Raw genomic sequence first — 25,417 nt, forward strand, 5'->3', positions numbered from 1 at the left:
CCCCCCCCCCCCCCCATAGCCAACCCCTGTGAATAAATGACATAACGTGAGGAGGCACACATGTATGACGAGACAGGAACATGCAGTATAACTTCATATTTTCAGGTACAACATCCTTTTTGTACAGTGGCGTTGTGTTTGATAGACATGAGGGAGTTTGAGGATAAGTTGCAGATGTTTGGGACAGATGTTTGTACCTTCAGAGTTATCGGGCTGGTCTTTAGATTGCTCGTTGTGCAACTCGTTATGGATGTTGCAATAAAGCCCCTGCTGCCAACCTCCACTGGGCGGACGATTGCTCTCCAGCCTCGTTGTTCTGGAGAAATTAGTTTTCTACGTACGTTGGCTCCGGCTGAGACATCTGGAGGAAGCTGGGAGTGGAGTCACTGGTCCTTCATGTCAAAAGGGACCAGTAGAGGTGATTCATCTTGTTGGGGTTCCGCCTGGACCTTCTGAGACCCTGAGAACTCTGCTGGAGGGACAAGGGATCATCTGGACTGGGATCGCCTCGGACCCCCCATGTGGAATCTGGTGAGAGGGATGTCTGAGTCACCCGGGATCAGACCTCGGGTAAGAAGATGGACACAGGAGATGCTTGACTTGCTTATGACATAAACATGTGAAGATTTCAACCAGACCTATTTAGTAACACATGTACCATGACATAAACATGATTATAAACATACTGTCCCATGACAGAACATGATATCAACGCAGGACTACATGCCTCAAGCTTCTTCCTCTGCTCCTTACGTGGAAAACCATCGGGTGTTATCGTGTTTTCCTGAGAACTTATCAGTCAGACATCCTGAGGACCTGTTTCAAACTGACGCCCCGAGGAAATAAAAGCACTTAAGTTTAAGTTGAGGGGCTGCTCGTGCTGCAGGGCTACAAGTGCTCATTTCCCTCCACATCAAGGTGAGTCCCCTGTACGTTGAAGCTGATGTTCTTCACACCGCACGACCCCCTCACAAATTACAGAGCCTCACAACTAACCATTTGAGCTTAAGTGTCACCAGTTAAAAAAAACCCTGATGGTGCTAAAAGGAAACCAGGACTTATTGTGGGATCCTTGAGTGTTTGTTTCAACCTTTAGCACCTTTGACCTTCACGGTTTCAAGTTCGTGAAAGTGAAGTCGGCCTTTTCCTGTCGTGCAGCCGCTCCTGTTGTCTGTCGACTCCTTGAAGTGTAAGAGTCGTTTTTCAACTAACAAAGGACTTCGGTGACAAGGGGGGGGTGACACACAACCTTCCTCTCCTGTTAAGGAAGATGTCATTTCTGTTGAATTCCTTGTAACAAAGTCGACAAGTGACGAGCTGCCCACTGAGGAAATGCGTAACTGAATTTGAATTTAAGGTCCATGGAACACTTCCCTGGACTTTGGGGCCCCGGGCAAAACGGACCTCCAAGGGCCCCTTCATCAACCTCTTTGTTCTTACCTTGTTAGGGGGGGGGTTTCCGACCATGGTGTCGTGGTAGCTTCCTGAACATGGCTGATCATAGTGTTTAAGGGGGTTCAAACTAAATTGCCGTCACTGTGGAGAAGCGTCATCGGCCCTGAGCTGAGACAGTGGCCCCCAGGCAAACACCTGCTCTGCCTGCCCTGCATGAAACATAGATGCTCATTTGCCTACAGTATTTTCTTTAACTGTAAACTTAAATATAGAGAATATACATCACATTAATGTACAACCTGAAATCCACTGTTATTAAAATCAACTGCGACCGACTTCACTAGCTCCTCTTCATTGGACGGGAGGTTTGGCTCCTTAACGCACAGACTCAGAATCCAGCTCTGGGTGCATGGTGGAGGAACACATTTATACTGCACTACTACACTATAATACTACTTTACTATACTATACTAGTGGCTGCTAGAAAAGAAGAAACATTACCCACAATGCATCACAGAGGGGCAGAACAGCCGAGTCAGGAGCAGGACGTGTAATCAAGTGGACTGGAGACTCTGAATTACACAGGGTCTGAAATTACTGCAGTACTACGCACTGCGAGTTAGTATCCTGCTGTTCAGTACATGGAATGTTCTGTGTACTACTGAATACTCAATACCTGTTCAAAGTACATTTACTTTGTTACTTAGGTAGATTTACGTCATATCTGTAATATCTTATCAACTACATTTTTACAAAGCATTGTGATACATGTTCACCTTGTTTTTTTTTAAATATAATTTTTTAAGTAATCAATATCAAGGGGGGACCTCTTCCATTGATCCAATCAGAGCAGGCAGGTCACATTAAAGAGTACATGGAAAGTATTTTAACTTTAAATATAATTAAATGTACTTGCTTTCTTTTACTCAAATGGAAAAGGTTATTGTGGTACATGTACTTTCACTTGAGTACACTTTTGTATATTCATTTGCACCATGGCGGTCAATGCCCCTCTCAGCGTATAGAGACTGAGACTGACAGAACTCTGCTGAGGTCTGGTTTCATGCAGGAGTTTGAAACACGTAGCTCAGCTGTGTAAAGAAATTATGGTTCAAACTGGGTTAACACAAGCATTTTGTCAGAAAACCAAGAAAACCTCTTGGACATAAATATGCAACACTGAACTCGTAAAATAAGAGACACAGCGGCTGCTGCATTGAGGTTGATGATTGAAACCACATCTTAAAAAAACATAAAAACCTCCGGCTCCTACATGGATCCTATTCACACATGGGTGAATAAAAACATTTTAATCCACAACAGGAGTTTGAGAAAGAATAGTTTAAACTGCGTCTCACATTCTTTGTCATTCCAGCACAATATTTTTATTATCTCTAGGTAAGACAACTAAGTTTTATAATTTGAATTCATACTTTTTGTATTTTCTAAGGTTATTGTGTTAATGCTTTATTAATATTATGTTGTTGTTGACTGTTTGTAGTAACTCTATAAACATATCAAGAACTATCTTCATTCAATCTTTGCTATTTAAGTAAAGGGATATCGCCCCCTAGTGGCCATCCTGTGGATCGCCAATAACAAGCCCTAACTCTCCATCTGTCGCTTCCTTAATGTGGGAATCATTGACGCTTTAAACTTTAACCTTCAAAAACACTCAGTGATATGCAGGTTGTCTATTAACGGACAAGTCACCGGTATTCTCCAACGAGAACAGAGGAGCTGGTGAAACTGAACAGACTCACTTCTGATATTATTCAGCAGCTTTAAAAACAGCGACAACAAGAAGCTCCATTTTAAAAATCACTTTATTTGCTTAAAAAGGTATCGTCAAAAAATGTCAACATCCTTATTACAACTTTTAGAAAAACGTGTTCTAAGAAACTGATCATTTAAAAATAATCAAATCACCATGTCGATACAAGTCCTGTTTATTTAGTTCACACTTAATCAGCAAAAGACAATTTCATTTTTCTCACAAATGGCAGCAAGTGCAATAATGTCAGGATTTATTAAATGTGCAAAAATACCTTTTGGGGTTCTAATAGTGTTACACAACAGCCCAGTATAAAAACACTACTTGATCATCGGTGTTATTTTGAACTGCGCTCTTTGCTCACAGCCTCATTTAAAACATATGAGTGCTTCCTCCTTATCGTTGGTACTTTCTTTACCTAAGTGCTTCTTCTCCTGGTGACCCAGTGACTCAGCAGCGACTGGGCCGACCCTCCTCTTCCTCTTCCTCGCTCTCTCAGCGGCGGATCTTGTACACGACATCTCCGACCTGCAGGATCCCCGTCTTCTTCACGGTGAGCAGCTGCCCGAACAGCGGAGCCGACTTGTAGATGTGCTTCTCGGAGGGCTTGCACTTACGGTAGCTGTGGAGAAGAATCGTCCCCGGGATGAGCTCAGAGAAATATTCGATTATAGGATAATACGATTTTACAAGAGCAGTTTACATTTGGATCAATTTGACAGAACAAACTAAATTTGCAAGGTTTTAATACGATGACAAATGAGAGAAACTGTTGAGAAATAAAAAAACGTGAAGGGATGGAAGCTTTTTCCCACGAAAACAGCTTCAAACCAGGAGCCTTTAAAATACCTCTGCAGAGGAGGTCATGTTTTCTTCTGCTTGTTATTGTTTGTTAGTTGTTTGTTAGAATTTCACAATTTCCCTCCATTAACATAAAGACACATGTGCATCATTGTCATATTGTCATAAGAATCCACACTGAGCAGAAAGGCAGCATTTTCAGCACCAACATGTTAAATATAACCTTCCCTTCATTAAAGTGAGTTCAATCTTTACCTTTTCAGTGTCTCCAGAGGCTCTTTCCTGTTGATTATTCCAGTCTTAGGGTCGACTGTGGTGAAAATGCACCTGGAGCAACAGAAGACAACAAACACATGCATTTCAACATCACACAGACCCTTTAAGTGACAGTAGAGTCAGATATGTCATTTAGTTCCGGGGGGAATCGAACCCCAAACCTCTGCAGCGTTGGATTCGATGCTGGTTAGATGAAGGGACTGTGACGTTTACCTTCCACATGACATGACGCGCTGCAGCCGCACGCTGCCAATCTGGATCTCTTCCCAGGAGTCCTAGAAAAAGCAGAGCAGCTGGTGTTGGAAGGTTTTTTTTGGGGAGTCGGTGATAAATTTAGTCGAAGCTGCTGCTCACGCTGAAAAGGGCGAAGTGTTAGTCAGACGTAAAGAACTGAACTGATTTCAGAGAGGAGATGGAAACCACACGTTTTGTGCTTCTGATCTGATCCTAACATCTCATCTCCGGTTTCATCTCTGTTCGTGAAACCAGGAGCAGTCAGAGTCGTGTTTGCAGATGTACGTCTGAGCCTCGCACCTCCTCGAAGGCCTCGCAGCCGCTGATCACGATGTTTGGGCGGAAGCGGTCGACTGTGACGTCCTTCTCCAGCCTGCTGCTGAGATCCTTCACTGAGGCCTCGGACAGCAGCATCACAGGTCCCACATCTGGGTACGCCACCTGCTGGAGAAACGTGCCGCCGCCACCGCCACCAGGCATAACACGAATGTCAATATTTGGGATTTGAATGCAGAGGGAGCTCATTAAAAAGCTGCAGCACAACGCCACTACCTCACACTGTGGGAAAAGAGGCTCGATCTCCGTGGACCTCCTGGCCTTCATCTGCGGCTCAAAGTGCACCAGGCGAAAGGTTTTCCCCTCCCCCAGATATCCAGTGAGCCAGCGGGACGCCTCTTCGCCGCAGTCCCGGCCCTGGATGTCACTGCCAAACACTCTGTGGCACAAAAACAACAACAACAAGCGTTACACAAGTCGGAGAACACAGCGGGGGGCAGAAGTACACAAAAGAGAAATATCCAAGTCAAAGTGCATACTGGGCTGAAATCCACCGTTTCAGAGTTTAACAGTTTTTTTTATGATCCACTTCTATAATATTACTGTGTATAATATCCTTAGATGACCAAACAAGCAGATGTTATGGCTGAAAAATGAATCTAAGCATCAAATAATCATATATTTTTTTAACTAAAATACCAATGGGTGTCGGTCAGAGAACACAGTGGGGGGGGGGGGGGGGGGGGGGGGGGGGGGGGGGAATTGACCTGCAGTCTGTGATGTTGTTGTCAGGCTGTTTGACCGGAAACCTCAGCTCCTCCATGTTTGGTCCGTTCAAACAAACCTGCCCCCCCTCGCAGGTCAGTGACACGAGGACCAGAGACGGCTGCTGTCGGCCCGTCACCATGTGACCGTCGTCTGTCACCACCAGCCAGTGTCTGCAAAGCAACACAACACAACTCTCCAGAGGCAGGACACACTGAGCGATCACAAGAGAGACACAGTTACAGGTAAGTGGATTTAAAAAGAAAAAGGTTTGATGAGTAAAGCTCCTTCCTTCAGAAATCACTGTTTAAATCATAAGCCACTCGTTGGAAATTGATCTGGGAATCAAACTGCAGCTCTGAAGATTTTAAACAACTCGAGTGTTGACACATTTTTACCACAGTGAAGGAAAATTACCATTAAAAACTAAATAAAACCACCAGTGAGTGGATAACTGGAGTTTCAGCAGATCAGATTTATAAGCAGGAACCATCATGACCACAGTTCTAGAGCCTTCAAGACCAGATTAGACAGGAGATTGATTCTGAACCAGTTTACAAACTCGTGTCACTAGTAAAAGATCCAGTTTGATTAAAAGTATTTTTACTGTAATTATCAAATCAAATCATGAAACAGAGAGCTTACTAGAGTTATAGTTAGTTAGTTATATTTTATTCCTTTTCTAAACAAAGTTACAGGAGGTTTAACAGAAAAACATTTTGAAAAATTAAAGGGATCCCAGTTGAAGGATTATTATGAATGAGATAAATGGTTGACAAGCTATTATCTGTATTAAGAAAAATGTAATCTATAAACATAAATTGTGAAAATCTTTTGGGACCTCAGCCCTCGAGGTCCTCAAAGATTTTCACAAGTTATGGTCATAGATTACTTTTTTCTATAGAATTATATATTATACATAATATATATATAATTATTATTATACACTTTATTTCTCCTTAATTATATATATATACATATGCATAATTATTTTTAATTCGTTTGTGCACTTTTTTAAACAAAGTTACAGAAAGTTAAAAAAGTTATTGTTTATGGTTGAGAAACTAAATAAAATCGAAAGTACATAAATTGTGCAAACCTTTTGGTTCCTCTACGGCTCTCATATTCACAATAATCATAATCATATTTATTATATTGTACTGTTCTGCAGATTCAACCCATCAGAGTTTCACTGCCGGTGACTGAACAGCGCGCGCTGTGAGTTGAATACAGATGTGAACACGTGCTCGGTGAACGTGTTGTCTCCTCTCCCTGCCCCCACGTGCAGGTTCCGGTCCATGCGGGACCGAGGAGCCGCGGGACCCGGGAGATCGAGTCTCACTCACCGGTCCTGCATGTGTCCGAACTTCAGCCCCATCGGGAGACACTCGGCGAGGGACAGAGACACCGCTCTGCCGGACTTCAGCGGGTGGAGCAGCAGCTGGGACACGACGCCCACACGGACCAGCTCCTCGCTCCGTCTCAGGAACCTGTATCCGAGCCCGAGGCCCAGAGCCGCGGCTCCGACCCCGAGCACCAGAGCCGCGGCTCGATCCTGGACCAGAGACTTCACGTCCATGTTTGGTGTCCCTGCGACTTCCGGAGGTAAGACGGAAGTGGAGGAGTTCCCCGAGGGTCCACGTGGGGGTTAGGGTAAATTAATAATAAACACGCGACTAGAAAATACTGCAAGTTAAGAAAGCACACGTAAGTAAAGAAAACGCACGCATCAAATGTGCAAATTATGAAAACACACGTGCAAATTATGAAAACACACGTATATAGAAAATATACTGCAAATTAAGAAAATACACAAAATACAAAAAATAAAGCAAATAAAGAAAACACGCAAATAGAAAACACACGTGCAAATTATGAAAACACACGTGCAAATTATGAAAACACACGCATATAGAAAATATACCGCAAATTAAGAAAATACACAAAATATAAAAAATAAAGCAAATAAAGAAAACACGCAAATAGAAAACACACGTGCAAATTATGATAACACACGCAACTAAAGAAAACACACGAAAATAAAGAAAACATGCAAATAGAAAACACACGTGCAAATTATGAAAACACACGCAAATAGAAAATATACTGCAAATTTAGGAAACACACAAAAATACAAAAAGTAAAGCAAATAAGGAAAACACACGCAAATAGAAAACACAAGTGCAAATTCAGCAAACACAGGCAAATAGAAGAAACCACGTGCAAACTAAGTAAACAACTTCATCAATTTGACTACAGAGGAGTTTTTTTTAAAAGTCACCACAAACCAGTGATGAGCCGGCTGTAACTCAAAGCCTTATGAAGTTCCATCCCCACTGACGAGCAGCAGACCTCAGTAACTTCATGAAGCTTTGAACTACAGACGTGTTCATCACTTTCTTGGCACCACTGACCAGAGTCTGGCTCCAAGTGATCGGCACAAGATGGCAGCTTCCATATCCAGGATATTTTGGCTTCGTTTCTGGACAGTGGGAGGAAGTGGAGACATGTCTTCCATCTTTATTTGCAGTCTGAGAGAATTAGAGTTAAACATCATCACAACTGGAAGTAACACGTTTGAGGCTCTTCTCATGTTCTCCAAACTTTTAGGGAACACATTTGCTCTTTCTTTTATATATGAACTTAACAGATGGTTATTTGATTATGTCCAATTCAGTAAAAGGACAAATAAAAAGACACAAGTGCACTTTCACCAGCGTGTGACTGACGCCTCCAGTTTCCCCCTGCCAAGACTTTGAGAACTCAAGTGACGTAAAGCCACAGGCGACCTTCTCAGTGGAACTATTTCTGTCTTTGACATAGATACTCAGGTCTGTGGCCGAAGTAGAAAACAGCAGATGCTCCGGCCACAGGGGGTCAATACAGGGATTTGTCGAATGGACCCTCCTTCTGTTGCCTCTCTGTGCACATGTGATGGCTGAAGGCAGATTCTCAGGCTCAGAGCCAGGCCGTGCAAACTGCTTGATGATGCGCTGGCAAGTGAATCTTTCATAACGAGCTAATTTCTCTGTGCTCTCTGCAAACGAGGCTTTGATGTTGGGATTCTGCTCTAAGTGCACACAACAAGTTAATTTAATTTATTTTAAGGCACAGATGATCCGATTGGTTTTGGATTTTTTTTCAGCTCTTCATCTCCCGCATCGCTGCAGCTTCACTTTCATAAACAGACGTAACTCGGATTGGTTCTTAAACTAAGTGTCAGGTTCAGGGAAGATTTATTGCAGGACAAGATGAACAGCCTCAAAAAGTTACTCTTTATTATAAGGGTCCATAATGTCTGAAAGGTTTTCTGGATTATTTCCAGGAAATAACTTAAAAGAGAATCTCCCAGAGTTAATCACCATTATTCACAATTCAATTAATACAAGAAATGTTAATCATGTAGTTAAATAAATATCCATTTGCCTGAAACATATAATCTGAATAAGAAACTATCTGGAGTTAATTAGGGGGACGTGCATCAACCACAATTTCTCTATCCTTTCAGCCCAAGTGCATCAATGTTTGAATATCATTTAGTTTTTATGGACCCGCAAATAAGAGCCTGATCTGAATCATCACCTCCTGCAGCCTCATGAAAGATCTCCTCTGTGAAGTCAAGTGTTTCTGTGGCTCTGTCCTCTTCTCTCTCGGCTGCACCACACGACGAGGAGATGCACGTAAACAAATGTACATCCGGCCACACGCCACGTACGTGTCCTCGTGACTGACCGGCTGTAGGTCGACCGGAACTGGACCCGAGTCAGAATTCCCAAGGGGAAACCATCTGCACCGACCGGTCGTCTCCATACATTCAGCAGGGACTTCACACGTTGATAACCAGCATGGAGGAGGTGGGATCACACTGGGCTCAGGTTGTTTCTACATGAATCTGTCTTTGGATTGGACTGTGATGAAGTGTGATGAAGAACGTTCTTGTGCAAACATGACTGTGTTTAGAAATGTTTTTATTTTCCAAAGCACACAGGGAAAACCTGCAAGTGCAACAGGATACAGTACAATTGTCTTCTGGGTCATTGGTTTTTTAAAAGCAAATCCAAATTACACATATAAAATCATGATTTTCCCTTTTTATCACATGTGCAACTTAAGTGTTCCGTGAAGTGCCGGTCTCAGTTCCTTAAGAAAACAAATGAGATCATGTTGTCGTCACACAGGTGGGATCTCAACAGATCTCAAGGGAAAAAGAAAATCCCCCTGAAGACGTTCAGAATATCAGCAATCTGTGAAGTTACAGTTATTACCTCCACCTATGTTTTCATTGATGTTTGTTAATTGAAGTTTTTTTTTCACTTTCTTTTACATTTTTGTGAAATAATCATTTCGGAGGGAAATATTATGAAACACTTTCTGTAATATTCAAACTATTAAATCTGTCACACAGAAGATTATTGGATTCATTTTATTATTGATACTTCAAGTATATTTAGCTGTTTCCCTGTATTATAAATAAAGTAACGATTTTGAGTGCCGGACTTTTACTTGTAGTGTGGACTAGTGGCAGTAACAGGACTATGGGCAGAGAAGGTCTCTGGTTCGACTCCATGGAGAAACAACAAAAAGACGAACCTGGATTGATCTGCCCAAAAATCCAAGAGGATTCTCCCTGCCCTGTCTAGTGCCCCTGAGCAAGGCACCTTACTCCCCCAACATCTGCTCCCCGGGCGCCGTACATGGTCGCTCACTGCTCTGTGTGTCCTGAACCAGATGGGTCAAAAGCAGAGGTTACATTTCCCTACCTGGGACAAATAAATGTATTTTAATCTTAATACTTTTGTTCGTAACACCTCTTCTATCTGCACCTATTTCCTACATTTCCCAGCATGCCTTTCATCTGTCCACATAGATGTCCTAGGTATATGTTTGCTGATGATAACAGACTTAATCTTCTACCCCACCGTGCAAATATTGTTTCGTTATTTCATTATCTGACGGACTGATAATGTGTATAAATAGATCAGCTCATCAATTAACAGGAAAACAGATGATGCTTTCTCATTGACACAACAGGGAGTCAGAGATTATTAAAAGAAAATACTTGTCACCAATCTTAATAACATTTTATGGAGCAAAGAATGTGTCAGTTAATCAAGAAATATGATCTGCTATATATATATTAATAAATAATCTAAATGTATTGCTCATTTCTGATTTGATTTCCCCCAAACTGACATTTTCTGTGCAGGGTTTAAACCAATCAAACGTCTTTGGGGTTGAAAGCTTCTGCTGTAGCTGCCAGAAAAGAAACTTCACATCTTGTCGCCTACACAGAAAAGAGAAAAAACGGCCGAACACTAAAATAGTCCCAGAAATACGAGAGACAGTGTCTGAGGGTGGATTTGAACTTTTGCGTCAGTCGCTCAGACTCGGTCTATTGTGGCATGTTTGTCTGCGAATGACAACCGGCTCCTCATCCATTGTCCAAACACAGAAAACCCCCCCGACTCTCCCATCTGTCACCGCAGACGGCTACTAAAAATAGTTTGCATCCTCTGTTTGATCCAGAGGAGATTCTGTTTGATGGTGGATGAGTTCTGTGAAGCTTCGCAGATGTTCAGGTCGAAAAGAGCAGCGGAGAAAAAATAGGAGAAAGAGTCAAAACCCAAACAGGAACCTGGATATTAGAAAATCTGTTGTGTATGTTATGTAATATTTAACTCTAAGTGATCATTTGAGCTTTTCTGTGTTTTTCTGCCGCTGCTGACTGAATGTTAAGAGGCGTCAGTGCTGGTGAGTGTCTACTTGTGATCACTGGACTTTGCTGCTGATTCAGTTTTACCAGTTTTACCATTTCACTTTTCCACTTGTGACGTTACATAATTCTGCAGTGTTTGGGTCAGATGCATCAGCGTTTCCGAGAGCACTGAAACACGATGACACAATAACAGAGGCAACTGCACGTGTGAGTCATGTGAAGTTATGAGTGTGTGTGTGTGTGTCAGTTCTGAAAAGGTTCGGACAGTCACGGTTTGTTTAAATCAAGTTTTAGGGAATCATGATTTCACTGTGAGGAGAAGTTAATAAAGAAAAGCATCGAGACCTTTTTTCCAAATAACCAAAAATAAACTCTAAAGTGAGTAAACAGAAACAGAAACACAAAAATGAGATTTGCTGCTGAGAGTTGTTTCAGATATTTGCTCAGTCTGCTCCTTCAGCTCCTGCTCTGCTTTCACCTACAAGCCGTGCACACGTCACATCACGTGTCCTCGGCTGTGTTCATGTGCTCATGTGTTCATTTGTTCATGTGACACACATGTTCCCGCCCACACGACTCTTCAAAGCACTCTGCACGCCCCTGAAACACCTGAAGTCAAAACATCGGCAGCTGCTCTTCCTTGAACACATATTTGATTAAGATTTTGCCGTTGACAGGGCTGCATGTTTGTTTTCCCTTTTCTGCCTCCTACTGTTGGTTTACTGGGATTATAGCACCACGGACATCTACCTGCAGCCGTGTCTTTGCTGGGAGGACTGTTCAAGTATCTGTTGTCCGCCTGACAGTGAGGACGTATCGTGCCAAACTGAAATCTGCTGCAGGGAGAGAAAGGCTAGACGGAGCTGCGTCTCTTGAACACCCTGAACGGGGAGAAGAAGCGCAGCCCGGCTGTGGAGGAGTTGGTGCTCGTGCACTGACGTGGACCGCAGACGCAGCCTGTCGATCCAGGCTCCATGTAGGGAGAGCAGTTGTTGATCTGTTGCAAGTAGGCATCGGAGAAGGTCAGCTCCTGAGGGATCATGGTGGGTATGGAGCCCTGCAGCTTCTCCTTGCTCCGGTACCACAGGCACGAGCATATAGTCTGGAAGTGAAGCACCTCGGTGTAGGCACCTTTTGGATCTTTAGCCCTTGAGCTGTCGTTTGCTACAGGAGTGGAGGACGTTGAGGCTGAGAGCGGTATAAGACGAGCCACCTCGCCTCGGGACTTGCAGACGGACATCAGGGCCTTCTGCTTGGCGTCCCTCCGCTCGTCCTCAGTGTTCATGGTGAGGAAGCGAAGCACCACCAGGTTCAGAAACGCCCCGATCACCGTCAGGCCCATCAGGATGTAAACAAAGCAGAAGGCCACGTAGCGCGGGTCGTTCTGCAGCGCGTCGTCCCTCTGCAGGGCCACGTAGTCCCCGAAGCCGATGGTGGTGAGCGTGATGAAGCAGTAGTAGTACGCGTGGAGGAAGCTCCATCCCTCACAGTGGGAGAAGGCCACAGCCCCCACGCACAGAGTGCTCATGCAGGAGAAGAAGCCCACGGTCACCATGTTCGCCATTGAGACCTCGGTCTGACGCATCCCCAGGCACTTCTTGGCTTGGTGCAGCAGGTACCTGACGAACGTGTTGATGCGCTCGCCCAGGCTCTGGAACATGACCAGGGTGAGAGGGATCCCCAGGAGGGCGTAGAACATCACAAACACTTTCCCCGAGTCGGTGCTGGGCGCCGCGTGGCCATAACCTGAGGGAGAGCACAGCCCATTGTTATACTCAGGCACTGTGAGCATCAGCTTGTGTCTGAGAAGATGATGACACCAATCTCCTCTAGTCAATGTGTTACCTCCAGACTTAAATCCACAGGAAACCAACACACACTCCAAATAGATTCCTCTCACTGATGGAAAGAACCAGTCCCACTGTTCAAGCTTGACGTTATTATAGTGAATCAACAGCTATTTTCTTATTTGACTCCCACACTGTTGTCAACAGGGACGTTGTAAACACTGGAAATAAACCAGAGACGTCACTTTCTCTGTGTTAATAAGCCTTAAGAGGCCTTATTGTAATAACTGGTACTGAACCAGCGTCGTGTTGTGTCGTGTTGGTAATTTGGGGTTTTAGTGCCATCACTTCGAATGGTTTTTCAAATGTCCCACATTTCCATTTCCACACAATTACACACAATTTACACCTCATCAGTTCGATGAAACTGTTTTAACCAAAGTAACAGCCCTGACATTGATCTGGTCCACCTTCACTTAACAGGGAAATGCCTCAGTGAGATAAAAGATTAGAATACTAACAATAATTATCATTTACTTTACAAGGGTGGCCCGGAAAAGAACAAACAGGCTGTGCTACTACAAGACTATGGTGTCAGAATCAATTTTTAATGAGCATACATAAGGCACACAGGTAAAAGTCATGTGGTGTAATAATCGAAAAGCGTATTGATTTAATATATCTGCTGTATAGTTTGTAAAACTTTACATCTATGTCACCTTTTTAAAATAAAATTTATTTCTGAGGGGAGATCAAATTGACAAAAATATGTTTTAACAATAAAATGGATGAAACAATTTTACAAACACAATAGGGTATGTGTTGTGGTTAAAAAACACACAATAATAATTTCAATAAGAGGATTACTAAAAAGTAATACACAGACTATATAAGGTGAAGTAGGAATTGAAATGCATATACACGATGCATGTGTAGTTTGTAGACACATTACATTTAAGAAAAGAAAACGTTGCAGTCTTTTCTCGGGTGTAAATTAAGTATTTCTGAGGGAAAATAAAACAAACATTTTAACAAACAATACTGTTGAGCAGCGACACATAAATACAATGAGAGTAAATAATAAGAATTATATTAAAGTAATGTATAATGTTAAGTGTAATGATTCAAATGCATAGATTCAATATGTCTGCTGTCTACATTGTAAATAATAAGGTATAAGACTGTGAATAAATACGTGAGAGGGAGTTTGATCTCCAAGAGATTAATGTGGATTGATGACGTCAGACATCCTCAATCCGTCTCTCTACGTCATCATCCAACACTAAAGAAACAGAAGCATTGACATCAACAACCCACCGATCGTCGTGATCACAGTGATGGCGAAGTAGAAGGAGCCCGCGAACTTCCACTGGACTCCCGCCTTGTGCGGTTTGAGCTGCAGCACCACGAGCTCCAGCTCCTCGAAGTTCGCTTTGCTCAAGTTGTATTTGCGCATGAGCTCATACTTTCTGGCGTCGAGCCGCCGCTTGTGACTCTTCTCCTGCTTCGACTCCAGGGTCTCGAACACGGCCGCCCCGACCACCAGGTACGTGAGGATGCTGACGATGAGGGCGAGGGTCCGGGCGTTCTGTCTCTTCATGGTCGAGAGGGATGGAAGAAGAGACCGTTCCAAGTGCAGGTGGCAGCTGAGACTCCGCGCGCCCTGCTTCTCCTGACGCACTCCGGATCCGACAGAGGGGACTTGTGGAGATGGAGCCGCTCTCTCAGCGCCACCCCCACATCACAGTTGGGTTGCTACTGTATTTGGACTATTTGTCACCAGCATATATTTAGATACTGCTGGGAGAAAACACACAAACACACACACACACACACACAGGGCAATCCCACAGATCCTCTGGGAGCAGGAGCCCGAAACCAGGAGCGCACCTTCCTGCAGGTTTTAAACACATCTCCTCTTCTTTCTCCGGGGCCAAGTTAAACAGCTTTGTGTTTCCTCTGTGCAGACATGGTTCGGTTCCCAACGAATTATGACTGTGGTGTGCGTATGATTCCTTTTCTCTCTTTCTCGCAGATACAATATTTACCCAGTGGCTATTTAAACAGACTCGCTCCACTGGCTTCACAAGTTGTCTAGCAACCTAATGACAAGCCACCTTCCAGTGAGTCAACATTTAAAAAGGGGACATCCTCTCCTCCTGGTGAACAGGCCGCAGGATTCTTCACTTCTAACAGCAATGACTCCTCCTCTCACTTTTTACAGTGGATTTATATCCATATTATAATCTGGTCGTCTTAAACACAACCACAGTGAAAGTGATGTGTTGATGCTTTAAGATCCAGAAACAAACATCCTGAGAAACCGACTGAGAACTGAATAAAGAAATGATAAATAAAGAGACAAAGAAAAGGATCTGCACCAGCCTTCATCCAGCCAACCAACCAACCAACCAGTCAGGCACATAGTCAACCAACCAACCAACCAGTCAGGCACATAGTCAACCAACCAACCAACCAGTTAGTCACATAGTCAACCAACCAACCAACCAACCAGTTAGTCACATAGTCAACCAACCAACCAGTCAGGCACATAGTCAACCAACCAACCAACCAGTTAGTCACATAGTCAACCAACCAACCAACCAACCAGTTAGTCACATAGTCAACCAACCAACCAGTCAGTCACATAGTCAACCAACTAACCAATCTACTTACCAACCAACCAGTCAGTTAGTCAGTCAGTCAACAATCCTTAACCCAACCAACCATCCAATTTACATAGTCACATAGTCAACCAACTTACCAACCAACCAGTCAACAATCATTCAACCAACCAACTAACCAATCAACCAGTCAGCCACATAGTCAACCAACCAACTTACAAACCAGTCGGTCAACCAACCGATCAACCAACCAACCAGTCAGTCACATAGTCAACCAACCAGTCAACCAGCCAGAGAGCAGCCAACAAGTTCATTAATTAAACAATCAAGCAGACACAAAATGAAAACATAAACTTCTTTGATGAGGGACTGAATTTGTATTACGATGAAAATGAAGGAGAACGCATGGTTTTTCATTTTTTATTCTTTAAGGTGGACAAGGATGATCTCAGTTTCCACTGTCCCTCAGTGAAGGTTCACACTTGTGTCTGTTTAAAGGAGCACAACACAACGTTGTGTTTACGGTACAGTTGTAGGTGGAGTTGTCAGTAAACAATTCTAAACCTGAAAGTCGGACTGTAAATCGGTTTTAAGAGACGGGAGCAGGAGGTCGGACTAGTTTCTGTCAGCATGAACTTTATTCATGCCTGGAAATCAGGAGTTCTCGGGCTACAGCTTCAATTTGGGCTTTTCTTAGTTTTAAATACTAAAAGGCTTTTTAACACTAAAGGCTATAATGCTAATTTCTAAACAGGATGGAAAGTAGAAAGTGAATTAAATAAAACTGGTTTCCTAAATAAATGAACCTGTTAGTGGATTAACAGAAAATGAGTCATCAACAACTTAGATAATGGATTAATAAGTAATTTATTAAAATGCTAAACTTCCTCTGGTTTCAGCTTTAAAATTCTCTTTCAGTTTTGGAACATGACCCCGACGTTTTCTGGCATTTTATAGATGAAACGATTTATAGAAATCAGTTTATAATGAAGTGATCATTTAAGGCAGTGGTTGCAATACAAGACATTAACAACACATTATTACATTTAATTAATAACAATACTGCAGAGCCAAATTGCAATAACGCTAGCTTTATGTTGTTTTTTTGTAAACACAAAGTTGTCGAGCAATACGGACTGAACTGCACACTGGAGATGTTTGAGGGCCACAAAGAAAGAAGAAAGTGCTTTCAAGCAAACGTTAAACTGACAAATATCATCTTCATGCTTTCTCTAGGTCTTTAAGAGCAGATGATTACTTCGCACTTTGGATTACAAGATGGTGGAATGGCAGGGAGGTGTTTGAGGTATTTGAGAGAGATCTTCGGGTCTCTGAGGATTTCCTACAAGCACTCGAACTCATCAATCCTCTGCTTGGTGTTGCCCATGCGGATCTGACGCAGGGTCTTGTACTTGTCCCGGCCGGCCCGGACGTTCTCGGCGTGGAGCAGGTCGTTCGGGGTCTTTGTGTTATCCTCCCGGGCATCTGCCAGCTCGGATCTCAGGGCCTGTGGAAGAAGGAGCACATTTCTGTTAGAACTTTTCACTATTGTTATACACCTTAAATACTTATCCGCCACTTGGTGGTTTCACTGAATGTCCCAGAATGAACTTTACCTACCAAAGGGTCTCAGATTTCGGTTCAGACTCAGAAAGGATTTGTTTTATCGTCTACACAGCAGTTATCTCCGGTTACAGAAGTTACTATGTACCTTAAGTTACACGAGTAGCTTATTAACTTAATTTAAAAATAATTTACTTGAATCGTTGGTGAAATCAGTAAAGTGGCCGTCTCCTCGGACCCTGGACTCACCTGGAGTTTGTTCTGCAGGCGTTGGTTCTTCTCGGCCTCTGTGAGCCGGTCCTCCTCCTCAGGGTGGTCCTCCATGCCCTGCGTCGGCAGCTCGGCGCTGTAGGTGCTGTTCTCCTCGCTGTTCTCGTGTTCGCTCTCGCTGTCCGAGGAGGAGGAGGAGGAGGAGGAGGAAGCAGGAACAGGAGAAGCGGCTGCAGGAGAAGCGGGTGCGGGAGGAGGGGTTGCAGGAGGAGCGGGTACAGGAGCTGCAGTCTTTGCAAGGGTCAGCTCTTCTCTTGTCTTCAGCAGATTCTCCTCCACCTCCATGACCTGGCAGGAGGTTGGACACAGCTCGTTGATCAACAGGACAATAGACTGCAGATGAACCAGACCTCCTAAAAACTAACGTGCAACTGTCACTGTGCAGATGATAGAAATTGGAGCTGAAACATCTTAGATAAACTATTATTTTGAAGTATTTTCAATGACCATGAAAAATTAAACCATTTGAAATAAAGATAAATTCTAATTGGGAGAAAAGTTCTACGGATACAAATTCCAAATAAAAAAAATATAGATCTGTGGATTCCAGCTCAGGCTTTGAATCAAATTATATAAAGTATTACTAATACCACCACTACTACGAATAATGAAGATGATAAATGTGTATTTTAAAGTATAATAATATTTTACAATATATACTGTATCTCTATTTATGACAGACGTGTTTTCCTACATACCTTATTATCTATTTATACAGCATTCTCCTGCTGGTGGCTGTAGGAGGAGTTAAAACCTCTAGTAACTTTGTACTACATTACACACTCATTACAATAGAACTTTATTACATTAAAGTGTAATTTAATCCATTTATTACCTCCTAGATAAGAGTTTTTTGTTTTGTCTGGATTTTTTTTTTTTTACTACTACTATTCAACCGATGAAATTTTCGTAAATTTTATCTAGAGAAGTGTGCTATTGTTGTTCTATTGTTGACGACAGCTCAGAGGAAAGGGAAAGGAGACGAGGAGGAAACGTTTGAATCCCGAGGAGGAGCCGGTGCCTCCTTTACGATGGTGTGTTGGCGGCTCACCTTGTTGTGCCATGAGTCAGCCTCTTCCTCCTTGATTCTCTTGGCCTCCTCCAGCAGAAAGATCTTGGCGCTGTACTCAGCCAGATCTGCAGACTAAGGGGGGGGGGGGGGGGGCACAAACCGAGTCAACAACAACAACAAAAACAGCCCAAGAGAAGTTACCTGTTCAACTCGTCGACCTTAAATATCTTTATGAGCGAAAGGACAAAAAGAAGAGGGGTGAGCAAACAACTACGACTTGAATTATTTAATATTAGATGAACTGTAATAAATAAATGTGGCCCTTTTACCAGTGGATTTTCCTCAGAGAGTTTCAGTGTGAGAAAGAGTTTTAGACGGCTTTCTCATGACTGCTTTAATCCCAGTGAAGCAGGAAAATCACCCAAACTGAAGGAGGCATTAGTTCCGACCCTCAATGAGTGTTTATCCTGGGTGTGGGAGCTTTGATTGTGATGAGTGGTTTCGTGCCACTTTGCTTCTTTTCTCACGTGAAGGATTTGCGTGCTCTGTGCCCTGCACTCACCAGCTGCTCCTGGCTCTTTATCTGGTCCTCGGCTTGCCTGACCAGCTCCTCCTTGGCTATAATGGCCTCCATCCTCTCGGTCTCCAGCCGCGCCGCCTCCTGCTCCACCTTCCTCCTCTCCTCCTCCAGCCTCACGCCCCGCTCCAGCTGCTCTTGAAGCTCTGCGCGACAAAGTCAGCGAAACACAGGGAGGTGTGTGTCAAGTACTGCGTGGTGTTAAAGCACAGGGTGATGAATGACTGATGATTTTATGTGTTGTGAAACAACACATTTGTTCAACTTAAGGGAGAGTTAACAGTTTTTTGGCTGCTTGTGGACCCATAAAATGAACTTGTGACCCCTCAAGTTAATAGATGTTTAATTTGAGTAATAAATATATGAGTTATTCTGACTCTGAGGTGTTTTTTCCTCTGTGTAAAAAAATAACTAACTAGTCGAGGATTAAGGACAAAAGAAGTTGCACTTTGTACAAATTGTTAAATCCAATGAAGCGAAAACAAGAGTTACAAATAAAACTTCATGATTCATGAAAAAAGTCAAAAGAAAATAAACATAAACCTGAGTAAGGCCTCAGTTACAGCTCCTTGTGCAAAGTGTCTCACCGATCTCTGCTCTCTTGGTCGTCTCCTCAAACTCGTGGAGCTTCTTCATCATATCCTGCTTCTCTCTCTCCATCTGCTCCTTCTCTCTCTCGATGGCCTCCCTCTTCTTCTTCTCGCTCTCCAGCTGATCCCTGAAAAAACACACACACACAAAAAAAGAAGATGGATTGTAAATCTCCGTCGTGTCCCCAGATCAAATCTTAACGTCTGTGTTGTTTCCCCCTTTTAACTCGATGACCCTTCACTGACCTCTCCATCTTCTTGTGCAGCCGCTCCTCTCTGGCCTGAGCCTTCATCTGCTGGACCTCGATGCTGTCGGGCTTGCGGCGGCGCATGTACAGCTCGTGGTTTCCCATGCACAGCTGGAGGATGCGTTTGTTGACTAGCAGCCGCGGAGCGTAGAATATAAAATCCTTACAAGGACAAAGACAAATAAAGAAAACAACATTTCAGGGGCAGTTTGGTTTTCGTATCATATAAAAATCAACATGATGCGTAGACTATAATTTAGGGTTTGCGTAATCGTGGTTATATTTTGGGAGCGATTGCCTCGTTTGAAATGTAATATTAACGCTCACCATTGACAAAAATGTTGAAAAAGTGAAACAACAATTTGCTTTAACATCACAGGGATTTTAAGTGTTTTATTTAGTACATAAACAAACATTGAAGCAAAAACTATGGAAGAAAGACGATATAAAAATACACATAAATAGGATGAGTGGAAGAACCCTGAAGTATGTGAGTAAGCTTATGTAGTATTGACGTTTCGTAACAGTGGTTTGTGTCTTAGGAATCATCATAAATGTGTTAACGTTTTTTGTTTGTCTCTCCACAGATGTTGTATCATATTCATTCTTAAAAAATGCAAACAACAGCTTAAATTAAATTAAATTTATCTGTCTAATAAGATTTGGATATTCTATAACCTGCAGAATATAAATTCTGCAAGACGTGCTGAGGATATATATACTTATATATGTATAAATACTCACAGGGGCTTTCTTGTCTATGGGCTTGATGACAAATTTCTTATCGTTGAAAGAAATGTTTCTAATTTCACTCCAGGGGAATCCAATCTTTGGAGTCAGCCTGGAGGAGGATGAAGAAGAGAAGTGATCAGACACACCCTGCAGCTTCAGAGACAGAAAAACTTTGATGCTGTAGAATAACTGGAGGTCGATGGCCTCTCAACAACAACAGCCATGTGGTCAGATGTTCTATTTAAAACCTGAGCGACTGAGAGAGTAGGTAGTGGAGGTCAGCGACTGCTCGAGCGGTGCCCTCCTGTCTAGGGTGAGGGTTAGTGTGTCATTGAGTCAATGAAATACACATAGGTCGGCAAAGCAAGCAGTTTCCAGGGGGCCCCTGAGAACAGCTGATCCAGAGAAGCCCCCTTAGATTCCACGATCTGGTATGTCCCCTGAATACGCTCCTGCGTGTCAGGAGAGACGCTCAGAAAGACTCATTCGTTTAGTGACTAACCTGTCCTCCTTCTCGTAGATGTTGAGTCCCAGAGCGTCCACTCCCAACCACAGCTCGGTGGTTTTCTTGTTCTTGATCTCAAAGTAGTTGACGCCATACATCTCCAGGTCCTGAGTGATCTTCAGATACTCGATCATGGCCTCTTCCCTGCTCGCGTGAGACGCACACGCGGACAACATGTAACATCACACGCAGGTATACAAACTTCTTGAATAGAAATTGTCCTATATTTGATGTCATTTTTTTGCTGTGACAATTAAGTGGCCATCACTTACTTCAGCATGGAGCCGTGCTCCTGGTGCCAGGTCTGGATTCGGTCCTGCCACTGCTCCTTGGACAGCTTGTGTTGCTTCAGCACTCTGAGGGGAGACACGAGCTGAACGTAAACAGTCTGTGTGTCTACGTATAAAGCGGAATCGAACACATGCTGCATCGTCCCATTCTGCTACATCTTTTCTTGGCTACTGTGAGTGTCGGAACAAAAACACTTTTGGAAACCAAGTCGTTCAGGGACTTTTGTTGAGCTGCATGATCTCCTGAAGAAAAGGATTCAGAGTAAGAACCTTTCCTTTATTTTTACAGATTTCCCAGGAAATGATGAAGGAATTTGATGAAAAATTAGGTAGATTTAAGGGCCGGAGTTTATGAGTGTGGAATTTAGTACAGATCTAAATAAAAATCTGGATCTAGAGGATTTAGCTTGTATAGATGAGATAATTTGAATTAAGGAAAATATCAATAAAGTTCCAGTGCAGGATTTAAGGTTTTAATATGATCTTTTATTCTCTCGTTCTTTGTACATGTGTGAGGTTAAGATGTTTTAGGATATTATTTCATGTATTTACGCAAAATTTCACTTTTGGGTTTCAAGCAAACAAACATTGTCGTTGTATGTTGACTTTGTTTTTGTCGTTCTGCTTTGGATTGTCAATCTGCTGCGCACACACTCGACCTTGTGGAAACTCATCACCGTCCCACAACTGAAGATTCCCCTCCTCCCACCAAGTCCCACTCACTTATTGGACAGCAGGCGCTCGGCGGACAGGTAACCCGGGGGGTGCACCGCCTTTTGGTACTCTCCGAACTTAGCATGGACGGCGTAGGAGGCGAGCAGCACGGCGGACTCCGGAGGGCAGTAGATCACCTCCGACAGAAGGTCCTCCTTCACCTGCAGGAAGAAGAGCCTCCTGGTGACGTCCTGGATCAGCTCCTCGGTCACGTCCTCTGGGTAGAACTTGGCCCTCAGTTTGAACTGCAGGGGCGTCTCCTTCTTCACATCCTGGCCCATCACCTGAGCACAGCACGGAGAAGATTAAATGAAAGGCTAGAATAAAACAACATGTGAGGAGAGGAGGAGAGCAAAGTGGAGCGATGAGAGTTGGGGAAGACTTTGAGTTTTATGTGAGTGAGTTAGTTAGAACTGGGGAGATGTTCTTGGTCCTGCAGCGAGACACAATAACAGTCTTGATGATTAATATAAGAAGATAACCTGAGTAAATAATTAAAGGATAAGGAGTAAAGTCGTGTAGAGGGGGAAGAGGTTTCCAGCTGAACAGCACAGGGACCAAACCTGAGGTCTTTCACTCGTTCAGTATCACAAACTCACCTTCTTCTCAAAGTTCAGCCATGTGGTGAGTCCTCTGATGTCGGTGAACTGCAGCCCGAAGTACCAAACCTCCCGGAGGCCGATGGTTCTGGAAACCTGCAAAACCAAGTTAAAATGTGATCCTACTGAAAAGCTCCCTTCTGCTCTATTAAGGTTTTTCTTTTAAAATCGATTGATTTATTGTTTTGCACCAAATATGTTGTGGAAATTAAATATGTGGAACAAAATAAACAGAATAAATGAATGAAGCGTTTTTGTTTTATTAATTCAACTGGCTGGAACTATTAATCGGGGTAATTAAAGTGGGATAATTTGTCAATTTAAAAAATAAAAAAAGTTAAGATCTTATGAGATCCTCATTGACTTCTATATTTAAAGATCCAAAGATGGTTTCAAAACATCCTGATTTCTCACAGGAATAAAAAAAAAGACAAAACAAATATGCTAATGAGTCAAAGTTTTGACACATAGCTATGACTTTAAAAGAATATCATCATCTTACTTTTATGTAAATTACAACCAAATACTACCTAGAGTAAATTGTCTGGTTCTACAACCAGAAAAACTTTATTCATGACCCTACGATTCCCACAGCTCCAGTTGAGACTAAACCACGATTCAAACCCATCAGTGTGTTGTGCTTCACTGTTCCACTCGGACCTGGTCAAAGAGCTGCTTCCCTGTGGTGTTGGGGTGGAAGGAGAACTCCAGCTCCGCGTCCATCGATGTGACGCGAACATTGACCTGCAACGAAAAAAAGTTGTTTAAGTCACGAGACAACCGAGGTTCCCTGTTTCCCTTCAGTCACTCACTTTTATAAACAAAGATATGAATCCCTCCATCTTACATTTCTCAGAGTCCTGCTTTCAGTGAACCTTTAGTTGACCTGAGGAATGCGGTTCTTTTTCGGTGATTACGTTATAAAAAAATTATTTGATGGTAAAAAGTCTTCGGTGTGAACGATGGTTTTAATGTGGAGCTGTGAAGTGGATTGTTCATAAACCATGATTGCTCACTATCTCCTCAGACTTTGGACTGCCCTTGTGAGGTGCCACAAGGTTGCACATAGGCAGATTAAAAAAATCTAAATACCCGCCGCTTGCCAAGTTAACTTCAGGCTTCACCTCCCTGAGACCGGCCGCTTATCACAAGAGCATTCAAACACTAGGCCCTTAAATCGGACTTTCCTTGAGTCTCCGGGAATAATTGCCCAGGGGATGAAAAAGGAAGTCGTCTAAATTTTATATCAAAAAGAACTGAAAAGCACACGATGGCTGCTTGAAGCAGACTCGGCACGCAGCGGTTACACAATCATTTTATGAACTGGAGCACGCCCCGGGTCATAAAGATAAACTCAATGAAACTTGGGCAACAAAAAACTGGAACATAACATTTATGAAACCTCCGCTGAAAGCAAGTAACCAATTACAACCATTAGGAACGTTTGTTTTATTTGGTTTGTATTTTTTTTGGTTCCTACAAACGTGTTGCTTTTCTGTTAATTGTTAATATTTATGCCAAAATTCGACTCAACAGTATTAGACAGAAAAAAACGAAAGAACTACTTGACTAACATGACTCATAAAGCCGTTGGATTTCAGGTTGGTTCAAAGTCAGACTTCAGCATGACCTCCCCACAGAGCCCTTCTCCTTGGAGTGTCAATATAAGCGCTGAGTTGCAGTCGTAACCCAAACTGTGGACTTTCTTATCAGTTTTCCAGCAGTTTGATGCTGTCATCTCTAAAGTAACTCTGAGGGCGTTGAGGACTCACAAGCACAAGCTTCTCCTCGAGTTCATGGATGGAAAATTGATTAACGCTGCCCAAACTTGTAGGAATCCAGGGACAGAAAGAAGCGGTTGAACCACACAGTCATGAGATGTTGAGGAAACGTCAGTTCTGGCATTTACACGTATTTCCAGGGTCACCAAAGGTAATGGGCTTGATTATTGTTCAGATTCACATGACCACACAAACAGCACACGGGCCAGCTTCAGCAAAGGAGAAGCACTTTCAGAGCATTTCTTGTCCCAGGAATGTGAGCAGCATGGGTCAAACTCTACCTTTGGTTAATGAGTAAATGCCAAGAAGGATCTGTGTCATTTGGAAACTCAATGGTAAAACCAAAAAGATGTTTAACGAAAGACTAAAGCTTTAAATAACACATCTGATTTAGGCCTAGTGATTACTCCCCAGATGTATTTCAGAATACAAACTCATAGATTAAAGAAGCTTTACTCCATAAACCCACCACCTCCTTCTCCAACTGGGGCCGGAGAGACGTCTCAGTGACATGTGATCATTCAGAATCGGTAAAAGGTTTGAAGGTCTTACTGTTTTAGGCATCGTGGCTGTGGTCGGGGGGAAGAGCTCCAGCAGAAGAAAGTGTTTCCCAGGTGGACCGAGGCTGCAGTGGCCGACTCCCAGCAGAACCCTCACCTGATAAAGAGCGGCGCGGCGCTCTCACGGGCAGACTCAAGGGCAGGGCGTGTGTCCTTTGAACCCGTGCGTACGCAGTTCTCTGTTAACGTGGGAGGTTTCCACTTGGTTACTATCACACACAACCTGACAGCTTTACCTCCAGACTGAGCAAACCCGGCAGAGCAAGACGCTTCTCCCCGGAGATGAGCGCCTATCTCTGCTCGGGCACCGCGGTGACCTTTGATCGGA

At 43.2% G+C, this 25,417-nt stretch overlaps 3 protein-coding genes and 2 long non-coding RNA genes across 6 annotated transcripts; 2 read left to right on the top strand and 3 right to left on the bottom strand.

Moving 5' to 3' along the window:
• Window positions 1-3,203: 3,203 nt before the first annotated feature.
• marc1 (mitochondrial amidoxime reducing component 1) lies at window positions 3,204-7,275 on the bottom strand. 2 transcript variants are annotated; one of them, XM_062397337.1, is made up of 7 exons: window positions 6,868-7,275; window positions 5,524-5,694; window positions 5,033-5,195; window positions 4,781-4,921; window positions 4,460-4,521; window positions 4,226-4,297; window positions 3,204-3,791 (listed from the first exon to the last, which is right to left on the bottom strand). In XM_062397337.1, the coding sequence occupies exons 1-7, from the start codon at window positions 7,098-7,100 to the stop codon at window positions 3,665-3,667; spliced, it is 969 nt and encodes a 322-aa protein (XP_062253321.1). In that variant the 5' UTR covers window positions 7,101-7,275; the 3' UTR covers window positions 3,204-3,664. The 2 variants fall into 2 exon arrangements, with proteins under 2 accessions (XP_062253321.1, XP_062253320.1); XM_062397336.1 differs by having other exon boundaries at window positions 4,781-4,924; window positions 6,868-7,269.
• Window positions 7,003-10,311, top strand: LOC133961929 (uncharacterized). The gene is made up of 2 exons (XR_009922059.1): window positions 7,003-7,126; window positions 10,031-10,311. It is a non-coding gene; the product is annotated as an uncharacterized LOC133961929 (long non-coding RNA).
• Window positions 9,473-14,652, bottom strand: kcnk3b (potassium channel, subfamily K, member 3b). The gene is made up of 2 exons (XM_062397335.1): window positions 14,342-14,652; window positions 9,473-12,983 (listed from the first exon to the last, which is right to left on the bottom strand). The coding sequence occupies exons 1-2, from the start codon at window positions 14,622-14,624 to the stop codon at window positions 12,091-12,093; spliced, it is 1,176 nt and encodes a 391-aa protein (XP_062253319.1). The 5' UTR covers window positions 14,625-14,652; the 3' UTR covers window positions 9,473-12,090.
• Window positions 14,653-16,054: 1,402 nt separating this feature from the next.
• Window positions 16,055-25,360, bottom strand: ezra (ezrin a). Its single transcript, XM_062397338.1, has 13 exons — window positions 25,082-25,360; window positions 23,409-23,492; window positions 22,749-22,844; window positions 22,159-22,433; window positions 21,418-21,501; window positions 21,143-21,289; window positions 20,653-20,749; window positions 19,907-20,070; window positions 19,658-19,788; window positions 19,056-19,216; window positions 18,533-18,625; window positions 17,461-17,769; window positions 16,055-17,155 (listed from the first exon to the last, which is right to left on the bottom strand). Exons 1-13 carry the CDS (start codon window positions 25,091-25,093, stop codon window positions 16,991-16,993), a joined length of 1,818 nt encoding a protein of 605 aa, XP_062253322.1. The 5' UTR covers window positions 25,094-25,360; the 3' UTR covers window positions 16,055-16,990.
• On the top strand, window positions 18,650-19,446 carry LOC133961932 (uncharacterized). The gene is made up of 2 exons (XR_009922060.1): window positions 18,650-18,751; window positions 19,027-19,446. It is a non-coding gene; the product is annotated as an uncharacterized LOC133961932 (long non-coding RNA).
• Window positions 25,361-25,417: the final 57 nt, after the last annotated feature.

Source organism: Platichthys flesus, chromosome 10 (genome assembly GCF_949316205.1).
Source record: "Platichthys flesus chromosome 10, fPlaFle2.1, whole genome shotgun sequence".
Taxonomy (NCBI): Eukaryota; Metazoa; Chordata; class Actinopteri; order Pleuronectiformes; family Pleuronectidae; genus Platichthys; species Platichthys flesus.

Excerpts from the sequence above, each read along its gene's own strand:
- marc1 (XM_062397336.1), bottom strand. The coding sequence starts at position 7,100 with ATGGACGTGAAGTCTCTGGTCCAGGATCGAGCCGCGGCTCTGGTGCTC. Across the intron at positions 5,196-5,523 it reads AACAACATCACAGACTGCAG|AGTGTTTGGCAGTGACATCC; the intron begins GTCAATTCCCCC and ends TTTGTGCCACAG. Across the intron at positions 4,298-4,459 it reads CGCGTCATGTCATGTGGAAG|GTGCATTTTCACCACAGTCG; the intron begins GTAAACGTCACA and ends CTGTTGCTCCAG.
- kcnk3b (XM_062397335.1), bottom strand. The coding sequence starts at position 14,624 with ATGAAGAGACAGAACGCCCGGACCCTCGCCCTCATCGTCAGCATCCTC. Across the intron at positions 12,984-14,341 it reads CACTGTGATCACGACGATCG|GTTATGGCCACGCGGCGCCC; the intron begins GTGGGTTGTTGA and ends GCTCTCCCTCAG.
- ezra (XM_062397338.1), bottom strand. Across the intron at positions 22,434-22,748 it reads GGCTGAACTTTGAGAAGAAG|GTGATGGGCCAGGATGTGAA; the intron begins GTGAGTTTGTGA and ends TGCTGTGCTCAG. Across the intron at positions 19,789-19,906 it reads CTGCACAAGAAGATGGAGAG|GGATCAGCTGGAGAGCGAGA; the intron begins GTCAGTGAAGGG and ends GTGTTTTTTCAG.